At 42.9% G+C, this 27,738-nt stretch overlaps 1 protein-coding gene across 3 annotated transcripts in view; it reads right to left on the reverse strand.

The window, feature by feature from the left end:
* Positions 1 to 27,738, reverse strand: part of vta1 (vesicle (multivesicular body) trafficking 1) — a 137,915-nt gene that overhangs the window by 21,517 nt on the left and 88,660 nt on the right. For all 3 annotated transcript variants that reach the window (XM_067988560.1, XM_067988558.1, XM_067988559.1), the window contains exons 5-6: positions 15,291 to 15,402; positions 7,112 to 7,309 (exon numbers count right to left, since the gene is read on the reverse strand). In XM_067988560.1, coding sequence (XP_067844661.1) covers positions 7,112 to 7,309; positions 15,291 to 15,402 — 310 coding nt within the window. The remainder of the gene's footprint in view (positions 1 to 7,111; positions 7,310 to 15,290; positions 15,403 to 27,738) is intronic.

Below are 27,738 nucleotides of genomic sequence, written 5' to 3' on the forward strand. Positions count from 1 at the left end.
CTAATTTCCCCCGAGTTTTTTGGCAATTATCTTAGATAATGAAGCAGTCCATGCCCGCATGCAGCAAGACTTGGACAACATCTAGGATTGGGCTGATAAGTGGCAAGTAACATTCGCGTCAGACAATGACCATCTCCAACAAGAAAGAGTCTAACCACCTCCCTTTGACATTCAACAGCATTACCTTCGCCAAATCCCCCACCATCAACATCCTGGGGGGTCACCATTGACCAGAAACTTAACTGGACCAGCCATATAAATACTGTAGCTACAAGAGCAGTCAGAGGCTGGGTATCCTGCGGTGAGTGACTCACCTCCTGACTCCACAAAGCCTTTCCACCATCTACAAGGCACAAGTCAGGAGTGTGATGGAATACTCTCCACTTGCCTGGATGAGCGCAGCTCCAACAACACTCAAGAAGCTCGACACCAGCCAGGACAAAGCAGCCCGCTTGATTGGCACCCCATCCACCACCCGAAACATTCACTCCCTTCACCACCGGCGCACTGTGGCTGCAGTGTGTACCATCCACAGGATGCACTGCAGCAACTCGCCAAGGCTTCTTCGACAGCACCTCCCAAACTCGCGAGCTCTACCACCTAGAAGGACAAGGGCAGCAAGCAAATGGGAACAACACCACCTGCATGTTCCCCTCCAAGTCACACGCTGTTCCTTCATCATCGCTGGGTCAAAATCCTGGAACTCCCTTCCTAACAGCACTGTGGGAGAACCTTCACCACACGGACTGCAGCAGTTCAAGACAGCAGCTCACCACCACCTTGTCAAGGGCAATTAGGGATGGGCAATAAATGCTGGCCTCGCCAGCGACGTCCACATCCCATGAAAGAAAAAAAATCTTAAATCTGTGTCCTCTAGTTATCGACCCTCCTGTCAGTGGAAACAGATGAGGAGGATTACTGCATAGGTTTTCAAATTGGGATCCCTGGATGTGGTCATAAGAACATAAGAAATAGGAGCAGGAGTGGGCCTTACGGTCCCTCGAGCCTGCTCCGCCATTCAACAAGATCATGGCTGATCTTCTACCTCAATGCCATTTACCTGCACCATCCCCATATCCATTGTTCCTTTAATATATAGAAACTTATCGATCTCTGTTTTGAATGTACTCAATGACTGAGCCTCCACAGCCCTCTGGGGTAGAGAATTCCAAGGATTCACCACCCTCAGTGAAGAAATTTCTCCTCATCTCAGTCCTAAATGGCCTACCCTTTATTCTGAGACTGTGACCCCTGGTTGTAGATTCCCCAGCCAGGGGAAACATCCTCCTGACATCTACCCTGTCGAGCCCTGTAAGAATTTTGTATGTTTCAATGAGATCACCTCTCATTCTTCTGAACTCTAGAGAATACAGGCCTAGTCTACTCAATCTCTCCTCATACCCGCCCCATTGGATTTCTGAATTTTCCTGACTTACTAACACATTATTTCTGTTGCTGTAGATTAATACACACTGTTTTTCTTGTGGAAGTTGACGCTTTTTAATGGAAATTAGGACAGGTGTGCGTCAGTGTTGGTGGTGATTCCGAGGGATTATGTCAGTATTTCTAGGAAGTCCTCAATTTTTCTAGGCGTGCATCAATTTTTGCAGGGGGTCTCTTATAATATAGTGTAGCACAGCGCACGTGAAGGTACTGTGGAAGCATCTCACTAAGAAGGTGACAGAATCTTGAATATTTTGAAAGACCCTCTTAGCTTTAAAAATGCACATTCCCTTTTGATTCATATATCTGCAAAAAAAACTTCAAATTTCCAATGGTGATATAAAAATGTTCCTTAATTTATGGTATTATGGAATCATAATATTTTGTAGCACAGAAGGAAGACATTTGGTCAATTGTGCCTGCACATGTTCCCAAAGAGCTATCCAATTGGTCCCATTCTTCTGTCCTCTCCCCATGCCCTTTTAAATTATTCTTTTTCAAAGTATTTATCCACTTTGCTTTTAAAAGCTGCTATGAGTTCTGCTTCCATCATTTTTTCTGGAAGATGTTCCATATCCTAACAACCCTCTGCGTAAAAAAATCTTAAATTTATGCCTTCTAGTTATCGACTCATTAATCAATGGAATTAGTTTTTCCCTATTTACCTTATCAAAACTTTTATAATTTTGAACACTTCTATCATATCTGCTCTTGACCTTCTCTGATTTAATGAAGAGTCTCTCCTCATAACTAATCCCTGGGACTATTTAGTAAACCTCTTTTACATCCTCCCTAAGTAAGGTGGCCAAAACTGGACACAACATTCTAACTGCAGCCCAACTAGTAATTTGTATAGGCTTTTAAGATTACCTCCTTACTTTAGTATTTATAAAAGATGGGATGTAGTATGCTGTTTTATTAACAGTTTTATCTACTTGTCCTCTCGCTTCCAAAGATTTATGAATCCAAACCCCTAAGTCTCTCTGCTCCTCTACTGCTTTTAAAGTTTTATCATTTTGTGTATATTTCTTCTCCTGTTTCCTCTCCTCCCAAATGTATCAGCTCACATTTCTCCACATTAGATTCCACCTTGTATCTATTTGCCCAGTTTACTAACTTGTCTTTGTCTGTCAACTGCACCCCTTATTTTTCCATCATCTGAGAAGTGAGATGAGGAGTTTTTTCTTTAACACAGCGAGTTGTTATGATCTGGAACGCACTGACTGAAAAAGTGGTGGAAGCAGATTTAATAGTAACTTTCAAAAGGGAATTGGATATATACTTATAAAGGAAACATTTGCAGGGCAATGGGGAAAGGGCAGGGGAGTGGGACTACTTGGATAGCTCTTTCAAAGAGCCAGCACAGGCACGATGGGCCGAATGGCCTCCTTCTGTGCTGCAAGGTTCTATGATTCTACGTTGAGAAGAGCAATAGTCCCAAGTACTGTGCCCTGGAGATCACTGTTTACATTCCTCCAGTCCAAAAAACATCTGTAAAACTACTACTCTCTGTTTTCTGTCCTTTTATGAATTTCCTATCCATGCTGCCATGTTCCCTTTCTGATGAGAATAAACATGATTTTGGAGTTTTGTAGTTCTCAGTAATTTTTTTTACTGCAGATTTGTAGAATGCAAATTCCTGCCTCTGATTTTTGACACGCTGGTGTCCCATTTTCTTTACCAGATTGCCTCCGACCTCGAATAGAGTCACGGGAGACAACCTTGAAAAGTAACTAAAGTAACAGCTGTTACTTGGAGGGTCTTCAACTTTCAGAGTGCCAGAAGCAGCAAAAAAAAACGTGGCACTCCGTTTGTACCCGGGTTTACATTTGCCACCTTGGGTACGGCCATTGGTGGGTCTTCACCAGGCTGGCAAAGGCATGCTGTAACCACGTGGGCAATTATCCTTCTATGGTCAAATCCACATGCAGTACAAACAAAGCAGATGTCAGTAATGGAAGGAGCTGATATTGCAGAACCACTTTCAAATATAGACAGAAATCTAGTTTCCTCTTTTTGACATGTTATCACGGGTCAGCCACTGAGCAGGGAATTCCGAGAGAGAGAGAGAGAGAGAGAGAGAGCCCCACCATATTGCAACAGCTGTTTTCAGCGTGGCACTGGAGGTCTGGGAATCACTTGGCTGCTCACCATCTCAGCTGCAAATGGCACATAACCCAGGGAAATCAATAGAAAGGGAGAGTCAGGATATAAAACTAAACTTTCTTTTTAAAGAAAAGCATTCAACCAGAAAGAAAATTACCGAACTCAACTTGAAATTTGTTATCTGACCCTGGGGAACTTAAAGACAGCATTGTGAAGGACAAAAAATCTTCCCATCTCAATGGTTCCCACCGTCCAAAAGCTGTTTTTTCGCTTGTTTCCTGGGAATGGAATGTTTATCATATTATGTTCCATAGGGCTTGATGCAGAGTAAAGCTGCAAAGTATACTGCCCCACTAATAAACCCAACCTCTAAAGAGAACCTCCTGTTGCACCCAATGTGGCGTTCTCATAGCCTACGTCAGACATATCTGCATGTATTGGAGACCGGCAATTAAATACATAATCATCATCATGGAGACTCCAGTGTTGAACCACAGATGGGACTGCTCAGCTATTTGATCTCAGCCACAGGAATACTACAACTGACTTTATCCCTGGGTCAGAGAGGGAAGAATTCAGATAGGGGCCCTACTCCTGATTACTACGAGGTGACCCCTGCTGGAAGTAACGTGTGCCGATATTGGTTGAGAACGAGATACCCTAGCAGCTGAAGAGCCAGCTGACGGTCACCGTCAGAGCTCATGTATGAATAATGGGCGAGGTATCAGAAGGCAAACTGTGACCCAGCAAGGATTCACTGGCTTTGGGAGAGCTGGGCAAGAGAGGAAGCTGATGAGAAACAGGACAAAAAAAGTGTGGGAATTTAAGAACAGTTCTTATGTATTTTTTAAAACTAAACTTTCGTTGTGTTCATCAAGAGGCAAAGGGAGTCAGTGAACAGGACATCTTTCCACTTCCACTAGCGCCTTTCATGACCTCGGGTTATCTCAACACGCCTTACAGCTAATGACATACTTTTGAAGCATGTGACTGTTGTTTTATAGGCAAATACAGCAGCTAATTTGTACAAAGCAAAGCTCCAAAAACAGCCATGAGATAAATGATCAGTTAATTCATTTTTTTTGGTGATGTTGACAGAGATAAATATTAGCCAGGACTCTGGGAGAACTCACCTGCTTTTCTTCAAATAGTGCTATGGGATCTTTTAAACCCACCTGAGAGGGCAGATGGGGCCTCAGTTTAAAGTCTCATCCAAAAGATGGCACCTTCGACAATGCAGTACTCCCTCAGTACTACACTGAAGTGACAGCCTGGATTATGTGCTCAAGTCTCTGGAGTGGGACTTGAACTCACAACCTTCTGACTCAGAGGCGAGAGTGCTGCAGCTACGCCAAGGCTGATACTTGGGACACATTGTGTCAGTGTTAAGTATTTCCTGATCAGGTAAAGCTGTTTCTACTTTGCTCCAACTATAGATCTTTGCCCCAAACTTAGGACATACCCTACTGCGACAGTGTAACACTTCCTAGCAGGACTGACCAAACCCATTGCAAAATAGGGCAGTCAAGAGATGGAGGAGACTTTCAACTCATCAGCCTGGGATGGACTCGAGTCCAGGTCTCCGAGGTGAAAGGACAGTGGGCTGACCCACTGCATCACCTATTCCTCCAGGATTAGCGGGCTGACATTCGGAACGTGCTCCCGGCTGGCAAGACTCTGCATGGGAGTGCACATTCAGACAATCGGTCCTTAGATCTACTCTTTGGATCTTATTCTGCACCTTGCCACAGGACCTACTCTAAAATTACACCATGCACTGGACTGTATTAGAAGATTTATATGTTGACTTATTTTCTGACAGTTCCTAAATGTTCTGAGGTGACATCAAGAAAAATTGAAGCAATGCCAATGATATTGCAGCCAAAGTTACCAAGAGAACGTAGCTTCAGATCATGTGGTATTGGTTCAACAAAAAAAATAAGGAAACTGTCCTTTTCAAATCAAAGATGGGGTTAAAGTAGTTCTAATGCCCAAACCACTCTGGTATTTATAAGACTTCCCTTTTTGTGCTCAACACGCTAAGTGTTAAAGTAGGTCAAAGCAATGGAGCTACTGTGCAACCTGTACTTGTGGTCACCCCCACAGAACAGTCACTTCTCTATTCTGGTCACCTTTTGCAGTCTCAAATGACTCACAATTGAAGGCCAGGTAAAATCACCTACATACTCCACATACGGCCACTTCATTGAGGTGCTTTGTACTCCACCGTATTCAAACTTGATATTACGATCAATTCTCAAGGAGCAGACATGAGCCCAAGCTGGAGTCCAGCTGAGGACTGAAACGCTTGTCATCAGAAATTAACTGAATTATATTTAGATGTAATGTCAAGCACACTAAATGGCTTTATAATGAATGCAACATTTCTTCTACATTAAAACTGATCTGCCTTACACATTACCACAAAGCTTGGGGGGACAGCAGAGCTGCTTAGCAGTAGCATGACGTATTAAAATAAGCAAGTAATCCAAAGTCCATCAAGTGGAGAGTCCTGGGCCGCTTTGATGGATACTATGGAACCTCGGAGGCCACAATGTAAAGCTCAAGTCAATTAATTTGCAAATACCTTAAATTGCTGATACTAACAGATGCAGGTGTTCATATGGGAATTATCCACCAATGCAGCAGCAGCCCTATGAACAGCACTCCCAAACCTCCAGCCCCAGAACATTCAAACAGGGCAAACCAACAAATAAGAAATCTAGAACTGAGTTGCCTGGATTTTGGGGGGGGAAGATTGTCAAGTCATAGAGGGAATATCTATGGCCCACTGTGTGTAGTATAGTCAAGTCTGACTTAGGGAATAGGAGAAGAGTTTTCCTGAAGTTGGTTACAGATTTTTTTTTGTCTCCACTAGTTGTGAGCATCACTCATGATCGGGGAAGGGTGGTGCACGAGGCTGCAGTGTTTAACAGCTGGGGAGAGCACAGATGGGCCGGATGGCCTTTTTGTACACTCAAAAGTATATTACGTTAATTTCTTCTCAGATTTTCTCAGCTCCTGAAGCCGTACTCTACAGTTCACAGATGAAGCTTGCCCACGGGCACTTATGCAAAGCTTGTAGATTTTTGTACATATTTTCATAATTTTTACATGCTATTTGCAGGAGAGGGATTTTAAGTGAAAGTAACCCTTGTACTCTTGTGAATATAATTAATGAACTGCCCCTTACAAAGCAGCCACTGTAATATTTGAAAAGCACATCTATGAGGACACCCACTGTACACTCTCTCTCCCCCTCCCCCCCATGCTGGATACCTCCTGTGGCTGGGAAGGCAGGGTGCTTCGTGTAAACACTTGATAGCATCAAATTTCACTGTACGCTACTGGATAGGTTTTCTGACTGCGCTACTGTGCTGCTTCAGCCCGCGATTCCTATTGCAGGAAAATCACGGGCTACGCGAATGCGGTTTCCCGACGTGCGTGTGAGGGGGTGAAGCAGTGTGCCAAAAGTGAATAATCAGAAAGTATAGCCTCACGTTGGCACCAGCGTGTGTTAACCCGTTCTCTGCATTCTTCACAAAGCTATAGTGTGCCGTACCTGAACTGCTGGGCACTTCTGCTGGAGTATTTGCTGGAGCGTGCGCGCCAGGAGGGATGTGAATGGTTGAGAAATTTGACGGAGGGTCAGAACCTGGAGGGATCTGTATGTCGGAGAGGCCGGCAGCTGGCATGGATTCAGGTGGTCCGCCGGAGATGGATGACTGTGGGAGAGAACCACCATCTTCATTCTCATTATCTGCAAAACAGATATTGCATTTGGTTACTCAATATTTCAATTTAAAAAAAGAGCTTGTAAATCATTATTACAAAATATAATCAGATGTCGCAGCTCTACAGTTGGTCTGAGATCCCTGGGTTAGAGAGAGGACAAATCAGCCAGAGCTCCTGCTCCCATCCAGACTTAGAAACAGGAGTAGGCCATTCAGCCCCTCAGGCCTGTTCCGAAATTCAATTCAATTTGTTGGACTATAACCTGGTGTTGTAAGATTCCTTACAAAAATTCAATTCGACCATGGCTGATTTGTACCTCAACTCTATCTACCCGCCTTGGTTGCATATCCCTTAATATCCTTACCTAACAAAAATCTATCAATCTCAGTTTTGAAATTTTCAATCCACCCAGCATCCATAGGTTTTTTTGTTGGCGGGGGGGGGGGGGGGTGGGAAAGAGAGCGGGGAAAAGAGAGTTCCAGATTTCGATTACCCTTTGTATGAAGTAGCTACTTCCTGACATCACCCCTGAACAGCTTAGCTCTGTGCCCCCTTGTTCTGGACTCCCCCGTCACATGAAATACATCGCTGCTGGAAAGTGCGTGTGTGTGTGGACCTCAGGATCAGGCTCGACTGTGAAGTTTCCCCATAGTTGAATAGCCCCACCAACAGTCACTGTTGAGGCTCGTGCATGAATAATGGTCATTTGAGTGAGGCACCGGAAGGAGGCTCACGTCTGTGGAACTGTAGCCCAGCAACGAGTGCAACGTGGGCTGTAGTACAATCAGAAAACGTACCCAACGCCTTCAGCAGATAGGGGAGGTGGGAAAATTGGTGAGAAATAAAAGTTGTTGGAGTATGGTCTGATGTTATGGGATGGAGGCCTGCCTCTGTGCAGTTTACCCATTTTAACACAGCTTGGTCAGGCTTTCTTCACTTCAACTGCCCAACTTTTCCCTCTCTTCTTCTGAAGGAGCTAACTCCTTCTGAGCTACGTAGCCACAGGTGCTAACTACCCTAAGGTGGCTCTCCCAAGCAGCCATTCTTCTCTCGCAGGGCTGAATGGCAAGCATTTGTGGACTATTCAACTATGGGTGCATCACAGCTAAGCCTGATCCTGTCCCCAGCTGACATCCAGCATTTTCCACAAGGGGTTGCTGAATGGCGATCAGCAGCAGAAACTTTGCTGGGATATTTCCCATCCCGAGGCCAGGAAGTGCTGAAGTCAATTACGTAGAATTTACAGTACAGAAACAGGCCATTCGGCCCAACTGGTCTGTGCCGGTGTTTATGCTCCACGTGAGCCTCCTCCCACTCTACTTCATCTAATGCTATCCGCGCATCCTTCTATTCCTTTCTCCCTCATGTACTTATCTAGCCTCCCCTTAAAAGGTATCGATGCTATTGTAGCAACCCTTTGGTCACTCCAACCAGCTAACTGGCAATTGAACCAGGGACCTTCATGGTTTGTTAGGGTCAGATCTGTACTAATCAGTGCGTATACCATGTGCCAGAGGAGACTGGTGAGATTTTCTATAGGAGAGTTACTTTAAAAAAAAATCCAACATCCTTTGCAACCCTCCTCTTGAAACCAGTCATTTTTAAAGTGGCAGTATTTTATAAAACACTGGATATGTACACCTTAAATACAATATATTTCATTTTCAATATATGCATGAAATTGAGTCACAATTTATCAGCAAATAAAGCTTAAAATACATCTGCAAGCTAAATGCCCCCTTTTATGCATTGCAGTATTTTATTAAATAGATGCTGGAAATTAGATCTCTAATATACCTGAAGATAACAGCAAGCAGCTGTGGCCTGCAGCAAGGCTGCAACAGCATGCAGGTATTGCTGGGTTACTATGATGTGTTTCTGCACGCTTGCCTTATTATTATATCCCATGGCTAGAGGTTAATATTCTGGGAGCAACCCTTTAAAGGGTCTCTTTTAGATGCTGGCCACTTTGGATCTGCATTTCCAGAATTTACTCTTTTTATTTCAGAATCCCAGCATTTCCATTTCTTTCTTTTTGTATCTCCAATGAAGTTCTTATTGGTAGATACCAGAACATCAACAAAAAAAAGTCCAAATTTGACAATCAAGAATCCCATCAGTTGACGAGAGGTGTCACATTTCAGGAGTCTCCACCTGGGGCCATACAGATGCATATCTTGGAGCTTTGGGGAGGGTCCACATATGAAGTTTAATTCTGCGGTCCCATTAATTTGCATACACCTCAAGTTGCTGATATCCACAGATTTCAAAAAACAAATCAAGTCGTTTCAATAATAATTGAGATTCCCCAGCTGCTCCAAATAAGGTGACTTTTTTTGAGCTCATCAAAGCCAAGTATTTCACTGATGGGGAATGCAACACTTGTCTTCTGGCACCTTGGGACCAACTTTAACCTAACCGGCCTATCGGAAAAATGATGGGGTTGGGTGCAACACTGGTTTTACATCCTGCTCGATTTTACTCTCCACTGAAGTCAACGGAGAGCAATGTCGGACGGGGTGTAAATCCGGCGTTCCACCTGATCCCGTGGGTTTCCCGCCAAGTGCGTTAGGTTAAAATTACCTGACTTGTTTTAGCATTAGACACTTGCAGCTCAACTGCAGCAGAGGTCAGATGCAGAATAAGTCTCTCTTTACTCTGCTGCAACACAACGTATATCCTAAATCAGAACAGAACCCCTACAGCAAAAATATGATCCAGCAAGAACAACTTGCATTTATATAGTGCCATGAACACAGAAAAACATTGGACACCCGTCACACACTATGCACTGCTGGTTACAATGGGAAGGATGAACAAGATGTGAATAAAGATGGTTTCCATAAAAAATAATATTTTAATTTATTTTCAACACTAGGAAAACTTCTGCAGTGATTGTCTTTAGTTGGCCTTCCTATTCCATCCTCAGGGCAGTGCACTGCGAAAGCTCAGACTATGCGACCGCAGTGGATCAACTTTTCACACGAGTTTCCCAGATACACGTATCTAAACCGACGGCTTATCCCTCAATGCAATAGCACCACTCATCACGGGAGAGTGCCAGCTTACCATCAACAGACACAAATAACTAGGAACACAAAAAAAAAATCCTAAATCGGTAAGTGACGACACTACACGTTCTAAGCATTACATGGAACCTTACAGCAGAGAAGGTAAAGGGCGGTGGAAGCAGATTCAATAGTAACTTGCATTTGATATTTGGCTCTGCACTACACAAAATGCTGCAGCTGACTTTTTTTTTTAGCTGACACAATTTGAACAATATGCTGAGGTCAATAACTCTAAGTGACGAAGTGTCAGAGAAGGCTTCCAAGAACATCTTAATAAGCTCCACCGGACATCACTAAATGCTGGCTGAAGCAGAGGAGTTCAAAATTATGAAGGATTTTGATAGAGTAAAGTAAGGATAAATTGTTTCCGCTGGCAGGAGAGTTGGTAACCAGAGGACGCAGATTTAAGATAATTGGCAAAAGAAACAGGAGATGAGAATTTTTTTTTTACGCAGCGAGTTGTGATGATCTGGAATGCACGACCTGAAAGGGCGGTGGAAGCAGATTCAATAGTAACTTTCAAAAGGGAATTGGATAAATACTTGAATTGGAAAAATTTTGCAGGGCTACAGGGAAAGACCAAAGGAATGGGACTAATTGGATAGCTCTTTCAAAGAGCTGGCACAGGCATGATGGGCTGAATGGCCTCCTACTGTGCTGTATGATTCTATTCTAAGATTCTATGGCTCATCTGTCACTGTTTGCTGCAGTCAGGATTATCAGCAAATCCAGTTGAGAGCTACAGGTTTCTGAGACCCCCACAGCAAAGCTAACTGCAAAGTTCTTGGGAAAGTACTGCACAAAATTTGTCAGGTTTCAGTGGCAGTTCCCTAAAGGTTCTCCCAGAAAAAGTTCCCAACGTGTAAACAAAAGCACTCGGAATATATGCTAATGAGTGAGGTTATACAGCACCACTTATACTCTGCTTCAATACAGACTTTTCTCCCATTCCATTCTAGTTACTCATTAGTTTCCCCCACTTGCTAATGGAAAATGAGACGAAGCTTACAGGCTATGCCTTCAAACAATGGAGTTCTTGTAATGTCCATGAAAGTCAAAGAGAATTAGAAAGTCTCTCAAATATCTCCAGAAGCAGGCTTATTTGCATTTGATATTTGGCTCTGCACTACACAAAATGCTGCAGCTGACTGTTTTTTTTTAGCTGACACAATTTAAACAATATGCCGAGGTCAATAACTCTAAGTGACGAAGTGTCAGAGAAGGCTTCCAAGAACATCTTATAAGCTCCACCGGACATCACTAAATGCTGGCTGAAGCAGTTTGACATTGACCAGTCACCCATTACTACTTTACTGCAATCAACAGTGCTCAGCAAAGGAAGTCGCTCCAACAATAATTGTGAAGGAAGAAGAAAGACAGACTTGCATTTACATAGCATCTTTCACCATCTCAGGATGTCCCAAAATGCTTTACAGCCAATGAAGCACTTTTTGAAGTGTAGTCACTGTTGTAATGTAGGAAGTGCAGCAGCCAATTTGCGCACAGCAAGCTCCCACAAATAGCAATGTTGAAGTGTGTCATGGGATAAGAACATAAGAAATAGGAGCAGGAGTAGGCCAATCGGCCCAGTGAGCCTGCTCCGCCATTCAATAAGATCATGGCTGATCTGATCCTAACCTCAAATCTAAATTCATGTCCAATTTCCTGCCCGCTCCCCTTTACTTCTAGGAAACTGTCTATTTCTGTTTTAAATTTATTTAATGATGTAGCTTCCACAGCTTCCTGGGGCAGCAAATTCCACAGACCTACTACCCTCTGAGTGAAGAAGTTTCTCCTCATCTCAGTTTTGAAAGAGCAGCCCCTTATTCTAAGATTATGCCCCCTAGTTCTAGTTTCACCCATCCTTGGGAACATCCTTACCGCATCCACCCAATCAAGCCCCTTCACAATCTTATTTGCTTCAATAAGATCGCCTCTCATTCTTCTGAACTCCAATGAGTAGAGTCCCAATCTACTCAACCTCTCCTCATATGTCCACCCCCTCATCCCCGGAATTAACCGAGTGAACCTTCTTTGCACTGCCTCGAGAGCAAGTATGTCTTTTCTTAAGTATGGACACCAAAACTGTATGCAGTATTCTAGGTGCGGTCTCACCAATACCTTATATAACTGCAGCAATACCTCCCTGTTTTTATATTCTATCTCCCTAGCAATAAAAGCCAACATTCTGATGGCCTTCTTGATCACCTGCTGCACCTGCAAACTAACTTTTTGATTTTCTTGCACTAGGACCCCCAGATCCCTTTGTACTGCAGTACTTTCCAGTTTCTCACCATTAAGATAATAACTTGCTCTCTGATTTTTCCTGCCAAAGTGCATAACCTCACATTTTCCAATATTGTATTGCATCTGCCAAATCTCCACCCACTCACCCAGCCTGTCTATATCCCCTTGTAGGTTTTTTATGTCCTCCTTACTCTCTACTTTCCCTCCCATCTGCAAACTTTGATATGTTACACTCGGTCCCCTTCTCCAAATCGTTAATATAGATTGTAAAAAGTTGGGGACCCAGCACCGACCCCTGCGGAACACCACTGGCTACTGGTTGCCAGTCCGAGAATGAACCATTTATCTTCTGACTCAGAGGCGAGTGTGCTACCCACTGAGTCAGGGCTGCTACTTGTGATTTCCGCCCTCCCCCAAATAAAGTAAATTTGTGCTTAAAGTCAAGTATGTCAAACATGGGGAATGCAACACTGGCACCTTGTTGCAGCATTAGGCACTTGCAGGTCAGTTGCAGCGAAGGCCAGATGCAGAGTAAGGCTCCCACTGCTCTGCTGCAACAATGCACCGTAAACCCGTCAGCAATGCACCCACCCCTACAGCATCAACATGACATTTCCCTTTCCAATACCGTTGTGGCCTCTGAGTGCGATTGCCGAGTTCAGTGCCAACTACTGATGTACTATGCGCAGTTCTGTGCTGTGGAACAAGTCCAACAGGAACTAATTTCACCTCGGGCCATCGCAGGAGTGAGACCATAAAGAGATTTTTATCAAACTGAACTGAGCTGCATTCAATCCCAGGTCCCAAAGCTTAAAGGACTTAGTGTGCTAGCCCACTGTGCCGCAGTCCACAAAAATTGAGGCTTAAAGCTATATGTTTAAATGTGGTATTACTCGAGGACTTATGCGGTGTAAGTAATTTTAGTGTTTTGATTTTAGGTTGGAAGCATTTGTTTGAGTAAAAAACACTTTAAAAAAGGTGTAAAACCTTACATTCCGGGAGCCATCCATCAGCCATGGCTCAGTGGTAGCACTCTTGCCTCGAGTCAGAAGGTCGTGGGTTCAAGCCCCACTCTGGAGACTTGAGCCCATAATCCAGACTGACACTGCCCACGCAGCACTGAGGGAGTGCTGCACTGTCAGAGGCACCGTCTTTCAAACGAGACGTTAAACCGAGGCCCTGTCTGCCCTCTCAGGTGGACGTAAAAGATCTCTCAGCACTATTTCAAAGACGAGCAGGGGAGTTCTCCCCAGTGTCCTGACCAATATTTATCCCTCAACCAACATCACAAAAAGAATGGTCATGATCACATTGCTATTTGTGGGAACTTGCTGTACACAAATTGGCTGCCGCGTTTCCTACATTACAACAGCGACTACACTTCAAAAAGTACTTCGTTGGCTGAAAGGCGAATTTAGCAAAGTTTGTGATGCTGGGGATTCTTTTAGAGGGTTTCCAATGCAGCTCAACAAAGGTATTTTTTTTTTAGGTGTTCCAATAACATTTTCACATATTTAAGTATATTTGAATTTGAGTACAAGATTGATTGCAGTTCAACATTCCAACCATCCCGAGCCTAAGAGTTGAAACTTCTTTTCCCCCAGAAGCCGGCAGAATACTTGAAGTGTTCCCATATTTTCACAGATGTGCGGTATCACTATTATGCTCACAAAAAAAATAGCAGCACAGCAATTAAGCACTATTAAGAGAAGCGTAGGCTCTCAACAAACTGAACTACAGACATCAAAACAAAAGCAAGACACTGCGGATGCTGGAAATCTGAAATGAAAACAAAGTGCTGGGAAACACTCAATAGGTCGGGCAGCATCTGTGGAGAGAGAAACAGAGTTAACGTTTCAGGTTGATGGTCAGTTCTGATGAAAGGTCCTCGACCTGAAACATTAACTCTGTTTCTCTCTCCACAGATGCTGCCTGACCCGCTGAGTGTTTTCCAGCATTTTCTATGTTTATTTTTGAACTACAGGCATCGTTAACCTGCAATCTCACGACTGTGCATCAATTCTGACTGAAAATGGAGACCACAAATCTTTATTTTGCAGGAACAAGGCGCAGCTTTAAGAAGACAACTGAGAAAAGCCAACATCACAGTAACCCGTGAACCACTCAAAAGTATCTACATGGCCATAACGAGCTCCGGAAAAGGATCAAGAAAACTCTTTCATTTCTTGTTTACACTCCCTGCCTAATTTAGCTATTTCCTCTATGTCTTATTATCTCCCCAATGCAATGCATGATTTCTTAAGCAGGAAGCTGCACAGAGAATGTGCTACCAAGCATCTCCTGCTACGACATGAAGGAGGCCAGAGAGCAAGCCTCCAACTTTCAATCCCTTGCAATGCGATCGCCCCTATTCAGCATCTTCCCCGGAGACACCACTCAACCTTGGAAACTTGTCGAAAGGGGAATTGTAGAATCGCTTTACTCCACAGTGATGGTTTCTCTATGTGCACAATCCAAGACCTTTTGAAAACTGAGCAGCTACATTCAGCAGAGGCCTGTGCAGCAGACCGCAATGACTGGCCCAATTCACTTTGTTTTTTTATCTATTTTGAACAGAAGAGGCAATTCCTATTTTTGCAAGTGTTCTCTCGAAGCGGCAGCAGTTACATTCTGGTCGGCTGTTGTTAGTCCTCATTTGTACCAAAGTACCAAAAAGCTGATTCTTACCAAATAATTCTTCTTCCGTCCCTAAAGGTCCAGCCTTGGGAGTCTCGCCATTTTTCAAGCAGTTGTGGATATAGGCAGCCTTCCACTTTGCATATTTCCTGTGTTGAATGTTCTAGCATAGGGGAAAAAAATAATAATAAAATCATCCACTTTGTAAAGTTATTAAGGAAAAATGTAATAGACTGCATTAAAATTAAAGTCAGCCACTGAAGGATCATCATCAGAGCTTGGTACAAACAGCTGTCTCCTAAAGGCACACATTTGTGTTGCTCCCCCAACTGTGAAAGTGAGCTTTACAATCACCCTTTCGTATTGCAAGGTTTTTAGGTTGAATATGTGCAACTGCCAGAAACAAACCCTGTGACATGATGTTACTCATGCATTAACAGAACAGGATTAACTCTGTGGCAGGCAATTACTTAATGGATTAGTCACTTTATGACCTACTTGCCGTTCCATCAGACCAAAAATAAACAAGTAGACACAAAAATTGAAGGAAAAAATAGTTTAAAGAATGCTGCCCGTGCTAATGTGTTTATGTATATTTTCTCAACTAGGTACTTGAGTTGATACTGTGGCAGCCACATCACTGACACACTCTGGTGCAATCCAATATGGTTGCTGAGGTGTCAGAACTGTGTCTTCCCAATGAGCAGGTTGAATGCGTGACCCAAGTTGGCCAAGTACTGCACTCTTGTAACAGCTCTAGGACACAACAATGTCCCAACAAGTGATTGTACTATATTTCTCTAAATCCAAAGTGGTTGCTATCTGCAAACGATAATTTCTGCCTTATAAGCCAAAGTAACTATTGATGAATCCTACTTTAAAATTTTTGTGTCATAAAATATCCCACATGTTACTTTCAAGTATAATCCTACAGTCTCAGCTACAGTTAATGCTAAACAGGCAAAAGTCTCCATGAAAGATTATTTGTTTAATAAACCGTCACATTGGAGAGAGGGCCAGAACAGCCTTCAGCCAAGGCTTCTTCGGCAGCACCTCCCAAACCCGTAACCTCCACCACCTAGAAGGACAAGGGCAGCAGGTGCATGGGAACACCTCCAAGTTCCCTTCCAAGTCACAAACCATCTCGACATGGACATGAATCGCCCGTTCCTTCATCGCTGCTGGGTCCAAATCCTGAAACTCCCTACCCTAACAGCATTCTGGGAGCAGTGGTTCAAGAAGGCGGCCCACCCCCACCTTCACAAAGGCAACTAGGGATGAACAATAAATGCTGACCTTGCCAGCGATGCCCACATCCCAAAAATGAAAAAAGCAGCCATTTTTGTCATAGTGAGGTCAAAAATAAATAACGCAATGTTGCAATTTTACATGACTGTTGGCACTGGATCAAATGATAAACAGACTGCTCAACACATTTTCATGAGTATAGTGCCCTCTAAATTAAAACACAAGTACTGGCAAAAATGCAATGTTAGGTTCTCTCCAAAAATACCAATCTCATTCCATCATGTTAACTCTTCCATTAATCTTGTGTGGTAGAGGCAGAAAGAATATTTAGAATAGCTGCAGTATGAGTTTAAAAAGTACAGAGGCACGAGGGCTGAGTCAGTATGCCCATTCTCCTCTGGTTGAGGGGGTGGTGGAAGTTTTTAATTCTCTCCCATTGCTGTAAAAGTCCAAAGTGAACAGAGTTTGAACTGCCTCATTCCTTTTCAAGCTCACAAAGCAAAATGGCCCATAATTTGGCACTAAACTGGCACTCCCAGCCAGAGGGGCTATAAGGATACTTACTGGTGTTGGAAATAAAAAAAATGTTAGACTGGTGCATAGTGAGAAAGGCATACTTACAGCGGATAGTGTCTTACCATATCTCACAGAAGCATCTTAAAATGTTTCACATACAATGTATTACTGCCAAATGCAGTGACATCCAGGCATATTCAGCAGCCATTTTGCACACAGCAAGTTCTCGCAAATTATTGATATTGAAGATGGCCACTTAATCTTTTCATGGCTGTATTGGTTGAGAGAGAAATGTTAGCCAGAATACCAGGAGACCTCCTTGCTGATCTTTCAATAAATCCAATGGGATCTTTAACATCTACCATAACCACTGAAACAAGTAGATGAGGCATCGGTTTAATGCCTCATCTTAAGGATGGCACCTCGGACAAGATAGAACACCCTCATTGCAGCGACAGCCAAAAATTACGTGCTCAAGTCCTGGAGTGGAGCTTGAATCCACAACCTTCTGCCTTAGTGGTGAGAATACTCGCAACTGAACCAAGCTGACACGACAAGGGAGATTTACTCTATTCTAATCTAAACTGTACCTGCACCTGGTGTTGACATTGGGTACAAAAGCAGAATAGTCTTCCCTTTTCAAGCACCAAAAATCCCTCACTTTAATAAGTACAAAAAAGACATGCTATTGTACAACAATTACATCGAAACTACAGCATAGAAACACCCCATTTGGGCCAACTGGCCTGTGCCAGCATTTATGCTCCACACGAGCCTCCCCCCCTCCCTGTTTCATCTCACCCTATCAAGATACCTTTCTATTCTTTTCTCCCTCATGTGTTTATCTAGCTTCCCCTTAAATGCATCTATGCTATCTGCCTCAACTACTCCTTGTGGTAGCGTGTTCCACATTCTCACCACTCTTTGGGTAAAGAGGTTTCTCCTGAATTCCCGATTGGATTTATTAGCGACTATCTTATATTTATGACCTCTAGTTTTGGACTCCCCCACAAGTGGAAACAATTTCTACGTCTACCCAATCATTATCTTAAAGGCCTCTAATTAGATCACCCCTCAGCCTTCTCTTCTCTAGAGATAAGAGCCCCAGCCTGTTCAGCCTCTCTTGATAAGGATTGCCCCTCAGTTCTGGTATCATCATTGTGAATCTTCTTTGCACCCTCTTCAAGCCTCTATTTCCTTTCTATAACACGGAGACCAGAACTGTGCACAATACTGCAAGTGTGGTCTAACCAAGGTTCTAAATAAGTTTAGCGTAACTTCTTTGCTTTTCCGTTCTGTCCCTCTAGAAATGAACCCAAGTGCTTGATATGCCTTTTTTATGGTCTTTTAAGCTACTTTTAGCGATTTATGTATCTGTGCCCCTAGATCCCTTTGCTCCTCTATCTCATTTAGACTCTTATCCAAGCAGTATATAGCCTCCTTATTCTTCCTACCAAAATGCACCACCTCACACTTATCTATATTGAAATTCACGCCCATTCTGCAAGTTTATTAATGTCTTCTTGCATTTTGATGCATTCTTCCTTTGAATAAACTACACCCCCCAATTTGGCGTTGAACGAAATTTTGCAATCGTACTTCCGATCCCCGAATCCAAATTGTTAATGTAAACCGTGAACAATAGTGGTCGCAGCACCAACCCCTGTGGAACACCACTTCCCGCCTTTTGCCAGTCTGAGTAGCTACCCTTAACTCTCTGTTTTCTGTTTTTGTAGCCAAATTGCTATCCATTCTGCTACCTGTCCCCCGACTCCACATGCTCTGTTCTTAGCCATGAGTCTACAATGTGGTACCCTATCGAAGGCTTTTTGAAAATCCAAATATATTACATCCACTGCTTTACCCTTGTCTACTCTTTCTGTTACTTCAAAGAATTCAATAAGGTTGGTAAAGCATGACTTTCCCTTCTGAAATCTGTGCTGACTATTCTTTATTATATTTTCATTCTCTAGCTGTCTTTCTATTACATCTTTGAGTAAAGATGCCATTATCTTTCCTACCACTGACGTTAAGCTATCTGATCTATAGTTCCCTGTACATGGGCTTTAAAGAAACAAAACAGAAAAGTTTATTCAAATGTCTCTGCCTAAATCCAGGAAACCATATCTACTATTCTTTTTCTGTCTTTTTTGCCCACCCAGGGAGATGAAAGACATCAGTCAACCACATCTATTAGTAGACACACTTGTTCCTTTTTGCACCTCCCCTGCCCTCCCCCAGTAGTGAAAATCCCAAATGGTCTGGATGGGACTTGCTTTGAGCCATGCAACTGGAAAATGTTACGATGAAAGGTTTTGATTCTGAGATAAAGTACAATGTGCTCCTTTTGTTTCTATTTAACACAAAGCGGTCGTTTGTTACTCATGTTTTCACCACTCATGCTGCTGAAGGCTTTATTCCAAGGGGAGATTTACTTGGAAATAACCCAGAAAACAATAAGCTGCATCCAGACTTTTGCCAACTCTGCCTTTCTAAAAAATCTAAATATGATTACTTGAAGTAGCAACATCTATCTACATATTCCGAATCATAAATTGATGATATACAAACGAGATGCTGGAATGAAAGACGATTCATCTGAAAGAGATGGTCTGTTCAAACTAACATACCTTGCCAGTATCATGCTTTACTGGTTTTCCAAGATTTTTTCAAAAGTTTTGCATCAGTTAAGTGGGAGCATGTTTTGCTCAGTGGGTACGTGCAAGAATATACATTAACACATTCAGCTGTTGCTGGTGGCTGTCTCATGGGTGGTCAGGTAGTCTCAGGAATAGCCCAATGGGGAACAGCGTCTCTGAAAACCTTTCACATTTACCAAGTGTATCACAGGGTCAGATTGGCTCAGTTCATGGCACTCTTGTCTTGGAGTAAGAAGGTTGTGGGTTGAAGCCCCACTCCAGAGACTTGAGCACATAAACTAAGCTGACATTTCAGTGCAGTTCAGAGGGGGTGCTGCACTGTTGGTGATGCAGTCTTCCGGTTGAGATGTTAAGCCAAGGGCCTGTTTGCCTATTCGTGTGGAAATGAAAGATCGCGTGGCACTGTGAAGAGGAGCAGGAAGTTCTCCCAATGACCTAGCCAACTTTTATCACTCAACCAATACCACTAAAACAGATCAACTGGCCATTGCTGTTTGTGGGACCTTGCTGCGCACAAATTGGAGGTCACATTTGCCTCATTACAACAGTGACTATATTTCAAAAACAATTATTTGGCTGTGAAGTGCTTTGGTACATCCTGAAGACATGAAAGGTAAATGTAAGTTCTTTCTTTCTGGGTCAGGTTGTTGTCCTATGAAAGGTTTTGGGTACAGTGTTGCTTTCTCATAGAAACATGGCCCCTGGAGCTTGTTCCACCATTCATTTAGACTGTGGCTGATCTGTCCCTCAACTCCATTTACCCACCTTTGTTCCATATCCCTCATTACCCTTACCCAACAAAAATTTATCAATCTCAGCCGTGAAAATTTCAATTGGCCCAGCATCCACAGCCTTTTTTTGGGGGGGTGGGGGGGGCGGAAGAAAAAGAGAGAGAGAGAGAGAGAGAGAGAGAGAGAGAGAGAGAGAGCGAGATCTAGATTTCCATGACCTGTGTGTAAAACAATGCTACTTGATTTCACTCCTAAACAGCCAAGCTCTAATTTTAAGGTTGTGCCCCACTTTTCCAGATTCCTGCACCAAAGGAAATAGTTTCTCTGTATCTACCCTATCAAATCCCTTAATCATTTTAAATACCTTGATTAGATCACCCCTCAACCTTCTAAACTCAAGCGAATACAATCTAAGTTTATGAAACCTGTCCCCATAATTTAACATTTAAGCACTAGTACAATTCTAGTGAATCTACGCTGCACTTCTCCCAAGGCCAGAACTGAACGCAGTACTTCAAATGGGATCTGACCAAGTCTCTGTACAACTGAAGCATAACGTGCTCACTTTTGAATTCTAATCCCTTTGAGATAAAGGCCAACATTCCATTAGACTTTTTGTATCTGTGTACTAGCTTTTAGTGATTTGTATACATGGGCACCTAAATCCCTTTGCTCCTCCACAGCTACTAGTCTCTTATTAAGAAAATATTCTGATTTGAATTTCTCAGATTCAAAGTGGATGACATCACATGTCCTCACATTGAAATTCCATCTGCCATAGTTTTGCCCACTCACTTGTCTATGCCCCTTTGTATTTTTCTCCTCCTATCCACACAACTTCCTGTGCCTTAGTGTCATCTGCAAACTTGGATGTACAACTCTCTGTCCTTTGTCCAAATCATTGTGTGGTGAAAATCTGAGGCCCCTGGGGAACACCACTTGTCACATCCCACTAATCAGAGTATGAATGCTTTATCCCTACTCTGCGTCTCCTACTTCCCAGCCAATTACCGATCCACTTCACAAAGTTACCGCCAATTCCATGTGTTCTCATTTTTGCTAATCATCTCTTGTGTGGAAACTTACCAAATGCCTTCTGGAAGTCCATATGGACAACATCCATAGATACTCCCTATTCACCATGCTAGTGATCTCATCAAAAAAATTCAATCAGATTAACCAGACATGACTTCAGAAATCCATGCTGACTCTCTTTGATCAACTGATATAGCCCAAGTGTTCAGTCATTCTGTCTCTAGGACTTCCCCACAACTGATGTTAAACTGCCAGAGCAGTTTTGTGCTGTAAGCATGTGCTCACTGGAAACTGATTGAGATGGCCCAAACTCATTTCACATTGGGCCCTTACAGCCAGCAGACAGAGGGGGGTTACATCCCATCAGTCCAGGCAGCATTCAAACCAAGGGATAAAAGCAGAGAATGAAATTTTATATAGTCACAGTGTTGAGAATTAACAGCTGCATGTCCAGAAATGAATAAGTAAGACAGTGTTTGCAGGTTGAAATGATCCATATGGAAAAATCTTCCATCTCAAGCAAAACAAAGTACGTGGTAGCGTGACAGTTTTCCAAGGCCTGCTTCTGCTAATAATTAGCCAATTTAAGTAGCAATTCAGTTGGGTTAATTACCCATTTTTTTTTTTTAGGGACATGTAGTTTAATAAATAAGGTCCACACTGTATCTCAACAAGTGCCCCATAGCTCTTGAAGGCCAGTTTCTACAAAATAAATTGGTATGTTCTAAAATTGTTACTTAACATGTTGGTGGTAAACAATGCTGAATCAAAAAAATTATCTATGGGGCCACTAATGCAGAGCAGACTGCTCACTGAAGAACTCCAAGAACAGTCATGAATCAGACAGCCTGGATTGCCTCAATCCTGAATGTTGGTACGTTTTCAATATAAATGCAATACAAGGTTCCCATAACAGCCTCATACCTCCAATAGCTTTATACAAAGGCTCAGATACCAATCTGATTCGGAGGAAAGTAGATCCTGCTCAATGCCTTCTAAATCATTAAAAAATGAACAAACTTGAATATATATATTACATAGACCACTGTATCATGTCCTCAGGGCATCCAAAGTGTTTTATATCGAGTGGATTATTTTTCAAGGGTAGTCACTGTTTCGTAGACAAACACAGCAGCTAACTTGCACAGGAACGTCCCACAAACAGCAAATGAGATGACTGACTAGTTATTGTGTTTTTGATGGTGTTGGTTGAGGGAGGAATGTTGGTGAAGACACAGGAGGGCTCCCAACTCTCCTTCGCCATGGGATTGGCCTGAGCAAACAGAGTCACGGTTTAACGGCTCATCCAAAAGGCACCTCCAATAATGCAGCACTACCTCAGTAATGCACTGGTTTCAGCCTAGATTATGGGCTCAAGTCTATAGTGAGACTTGAATCAATAAATTACTAGCTCAGAGGTGAGAGTGTTACCACCTGTGCAAGCCAACACGTTAATTAACCCAGTAAGTGCATCAATAGTAACTTTGTGAATACTCATCCTAATCCCCAGATACTCCATTTTACACACAGTTCCTTTACCCTGCATTCTCACTGCATTTAAATCAAGACACTTTGCACCAGGTCCTACTGAAACCCAATCTTTCCCAAGAACTCAACACTGATGAACTCCTTAACCTATCAGTCTTCCCTTCCTCTTACAACGTAAGGCTTTTAAAACACAACACTTTTGTCACCTAACCTGCTAGTTACTAATTTCTCTCACCATCTCTGTTACCCTCAACTTTGGTGTCAATACAATATGCCACGATTCTTCGTCAATACAAAAAAAGAACACTCTGCCACAAGGCAATTCCTATTCTTGCTCCTATTATTATGTTATTTCGAGCAAGCTGAACCAGTGCCTTCCCACTAAAGATTTTAAAAGGGGAATAAAAGAGCTATCAGACTAAATGGATGGAAAAACATATTCCCTAGTACCAATTCAAGCAAACTTTGTCTTAAATGACAGACATTCTGGAGTTTAATTGTCCTCTGAAGAACTTCAAGAAATTCAAAAGAGTAACAAAATCCTTTCCTCCAGAATCAGGTGAAATTGGGGGTAATTTTTACCTCAAGAACGGGTGGGTTGGGGGCGGGCAGGCAGTAAAAAGTTGATTTTTGGAGCGGGACTGCTTCCCGGCTCCAACGCACCTACTTCAGGGTTTAATCCAGGCGCATTTGGATGCATGCGCAACAGAAACCTGGAAGTCCCGTCCCCACTTAAAGCCGGCGAGCCGATATTTAAAGGGTCAATGTACCTCATTGCGATAGTTGAGGCACTTAATTCTTTGTGTATTCGAAACGTCGAACAAATTCAACCTTATCTGTTCGGGTTTTCCAACGCTTCTGATTCACATCTGGTGAAAAGGGCCAGATCCACGAGGTGAGCGCCTTTAATGCACTGCACTCAGGATGAGCAGGAGTGCTTCATCCAGGCCCAACAAGCTCAGCTGGTGTGATCAGACTCCGCGATCGGCCGACCCTTCCCGTCCCCCCCAACCCCGATCTTCTCCAAGGCCCGCCCAATGTCGTCCACGTCCTCCCACTCTTCCATGGCCCACGATCTCCATCTCCCTCCCTCCCTCCTCTCCGATTGGCGGCTCCTTTCCTGTCAATCTGGCTGCCTGGCATGTGGGAAACCCAGAAGCGCAAATACTCACCTTCAATTGAGTTGCGATCACAGATCGTGACGCACTCACTTGGCTTCCGGGTTCCTCACGCGAATATCTACGGACGCGTTGGGTTCCCGGCTGCAAGCTAAAATCACGCCCGTTGTCTCTTCACCACCCTTATCCCCATGCAACAATCTTTAAAAGTATTTGCTCCTGCAGATCAAAGATTACATAAAATTAGGCCAAGATCACTCAACTAAAAAAGTGATTAAACAGAATATTTCCAAACTCACAAAAGGTCTCTAAGAATTTTGATTTACTATAGAAACCACTAAGGGAATAAGGCTGAAAACCAAGATGATAACATTTGGTTGATAGAAGCCAAGTCCCGATCGCAGTAATTTAAGATTTTTCTTCCAATTTCCTTCCCTTCAACTGTTTACTTGTTAAGGGATTTAACTCACTTATAGTGTTGTTATGGATGTATGGGGAGAAATGCCAGAAGTTGTTTTTTGGCATTATTTGCACCTTCATAATCTGAACTTTGGCTTGTAGATGAGAAAGGAGTGAGCTCCACCAAACTACAGCTTGAAGTCCTCTCTCAATCAGGGCATTGGGGCAACAACAGTAACAAAAATAATCCAACCAGGCAACTGGAATGTGAAGGGGATCTGAATGAATTCAGTCCAACTGGTCTGTGTCACTGTTTATACTCCACATGAGCCTCCTCTCACTAATTACCTCTAGTCCCATATCCCTCTACTCCCTTCTCCCTCATGTATGCATCAAGCCTCCCCTTAAATGTGTCAATGCTTTCTGCTTCAACCACTCCACGTGGCAGTGAGTTCCACATTCTCACCACCCTGTGTATAAAGAAGTTCCTCCTAAATTCTTGATTTGATCGGTTAGTGACTGTCTTATATTTATATGCCCCTGTTCTGAACTCACTCACAAATGGAAACATTTTCTCCACATCCACCCCATCATAACCCTTCATAATTTTCAAGCTTTCTCTCTTCCCTTTTCCAGAGCAGAGAGGCCCAGCCTGCTCAATCTTTCCTGAGATGTTTAATTCTGCCCCGTGGACAAATAAATATAAAGTAAGCCAACTTAAAGTCCGGCTTCTCACTGCCTCGGTCACTGCTCTCAAAAGGAGGAGTTCCTTGCTCCCATATTAATTACTGGACATTCAGCTACATTAAATTAAATTTGCCACATTGGAGCCCAGTTTCCAAAACATCAACAACCTTCCAAATCTGGTTGCACTGTTCCTTCTTATTTGCTCCATCTCCAATCTCATCGTGTGCAAACGTGAAGATCTTGTTTTCGGTGCCATCATCAGTGATTTTTGAACTGCTAAAAGGCTTCCATTGAGCCCTACTCCAGGACCTCCGCACAGAACTCAACCAGACACGCCAACGTGGTACTGAGGGAAGCGTGGCGCTGTCGAAAGTGCTGTCGTTTGGATGAGACGTTAAATAGAAACTCTGTGTGCTTGCTTCGATGGTTTAGGTGGGCAATAAAGGTCCCAGCACCACCAAAACAGATTAGCTGTCTCTCGTCTCATTGCTGTTTGTGGGATCTTACTGTGTTTTGTCGAACTAACAAAAGGTCGAGTGGTAGCACTCTCATCTCGGTGTCAGAAGGTTGGCACTTCAGTGCAGTAATAGTAACATCTTCTACGCGAAGGGCTTTGAGATGTGGTAAGGCATTGTTTTCTTTCCAGATTTCTTTCTAAAACTGTGAAAAAACCTATGCAGAAACACCACTAACCTGAGTATAATAAAAAAAATCTCTCTCTGGATGATCTATGCTTCAACATCTATTTGCCCATTGTCTTTAATAAACCTACGTTTCCATGAGGCTAGAGATGCTGGTGGCACCTTGTTGGCAGCTGTTACTTCAGGCCCGATATTCATTTTGACATGCACTTCCTGTGCGGATTAGGAGCGTTACAGAAACATGTTGCTACAGGACTGGGATCCTTTATCTGTTTCATTAAACAGTAACCGATATATCTGGCTCAGTTTTGCTCTTGTGAAACAATAATCAATTTTTCTTCAAAAAACAATTATACATTGGCAATAAAGAAGCATTGTCATCTAGTGAAGTGTGATGAAAGACACTTAACTGGGTTTTCAATAAAGGGGTGTGTAATGATACAATTTCCTTGATGGAGTGCGGTATTCCAATTTTTAAAAAAGTGATCAAGTTAAAATAAACGAATTACAAATGTTCAAAGCACAGTATAAATTTTACCCAGTGAGTAATGTCACATTTCCGGCTCATTTTACCACCACTAACTCCCTCCCCACTCCCCCACAAAGTGAGTTATTTGATAGAACGTGCCAGCCTGAAACATCCCAATATGGCAATAATGCTTCTTTTGAAATTGAAGTGCCTCAGCTGGACATCTGAATGGAATATGTGTTCATGGGTGAATGGTGGGGCATTTCATAGGCTTGCAACAAAATGCTCCATCATTCACCCTATGAACATTTATTAGCATGCGAATAACACTAACCATTGCAATAATCTTCGATTCCACCATACTATTTACTTTAAATTAACTCCTTATAAAACGAAACACCCGACGTCTCGTTTGGTTGCTTCACTTTTTCCTTGGCATCTACCCTTCGGTTCATGAGGACTCTTAATGTCACAGCTGCTCAAAGACAGCAGGGAGTGCGGGTTTATACTGGTAGCAGCAGGAACCCCAGTGCTGCGTAATGTGCAACAACCTGGTGGATACAGCTGCAAAGAGCCTTCTCTGACCAAATACTTTCACAATAGTTCCTTTAAAAACATCTCTTTGGATTTCTACCTTTAAAAAGAAAGGAAGGTTCCTCCATATAGTTTTAATATTAATTGAAAGCAGTTAGATATTTAACAACGCTTTGATAGGGTGAATAGGGAAAGATTGTTTCCTTGGGTTGGGGAGTCAGTGGCAGGGGGATATCAATTTAAAATTGTGAAAGGTTTTGATGGGGTGACTGAGGGAACTGTTTGGAGACTCGATTCCAGGCCGCTAGAGTTGCTACCCTATTGCTTGTCGCCACAGGTTGAGAGATTCCCCCGTGGCAACTCACCTGCACTTTTGTGGGGAACCACCTGGCCTCTGTTCAGCACCCCCCCCGTCAACAACGCAACTGAAACTATAATACACTAGGGAACTATGATAATATAGGGAATTATTGGCGTGAACCCATATTCTGGCACTCTATAGTGCAAAAAGTGTCAGTCGTGGCCGCTTTTGAACTCTATTCGCTGTTGTAATGTAGGGAAACGTAGCAGGCAATACGCGCACAGCAAGGTCCCACAAACAGTAATGAGGTAAAAGACCAGATAATCTGTGTTTTTTTTTTAAAGTGATGTTGGTTGAGGGATAAATATCAGCCAGGACACTGGAAGAACACCCCTGCTCTTCTTCGGAATAGTGTTATAGGATCTTTTACGTCCAGAGACGGTAGTGGCCAACATTTATCCTTCAACCAACATCACGCCTGTAAAGCGCTTTGGGACATCCTGAGGTCGTGAAAGACGCTATATAAATGCAAGTCTTTTTTTTAATATAAGACATAACCCTTCATCCCAATATTTCTGTATCAGGTCAAGTACAATGAAGAACAAAGAAGCCACAAAACTGTTTCCAACAATTATCCATTTAAAAATGATGGATCGTAATATTGAACAAGGT

This window comes from Heptranchias perlo, chromosome 8, assembly GCF_035084215.1.
Source record: "Heptranchias perlo isolate sHepPer1 chromosome 8, sHepPer1.hap1, whole genome shotgun sequence".
NCBI lineage: Eukaryota > Metazoa > Chordata > Chondrichthyes > Hexanchiformes > Hexanchidae > Heptranchias > Heptranchias perlo.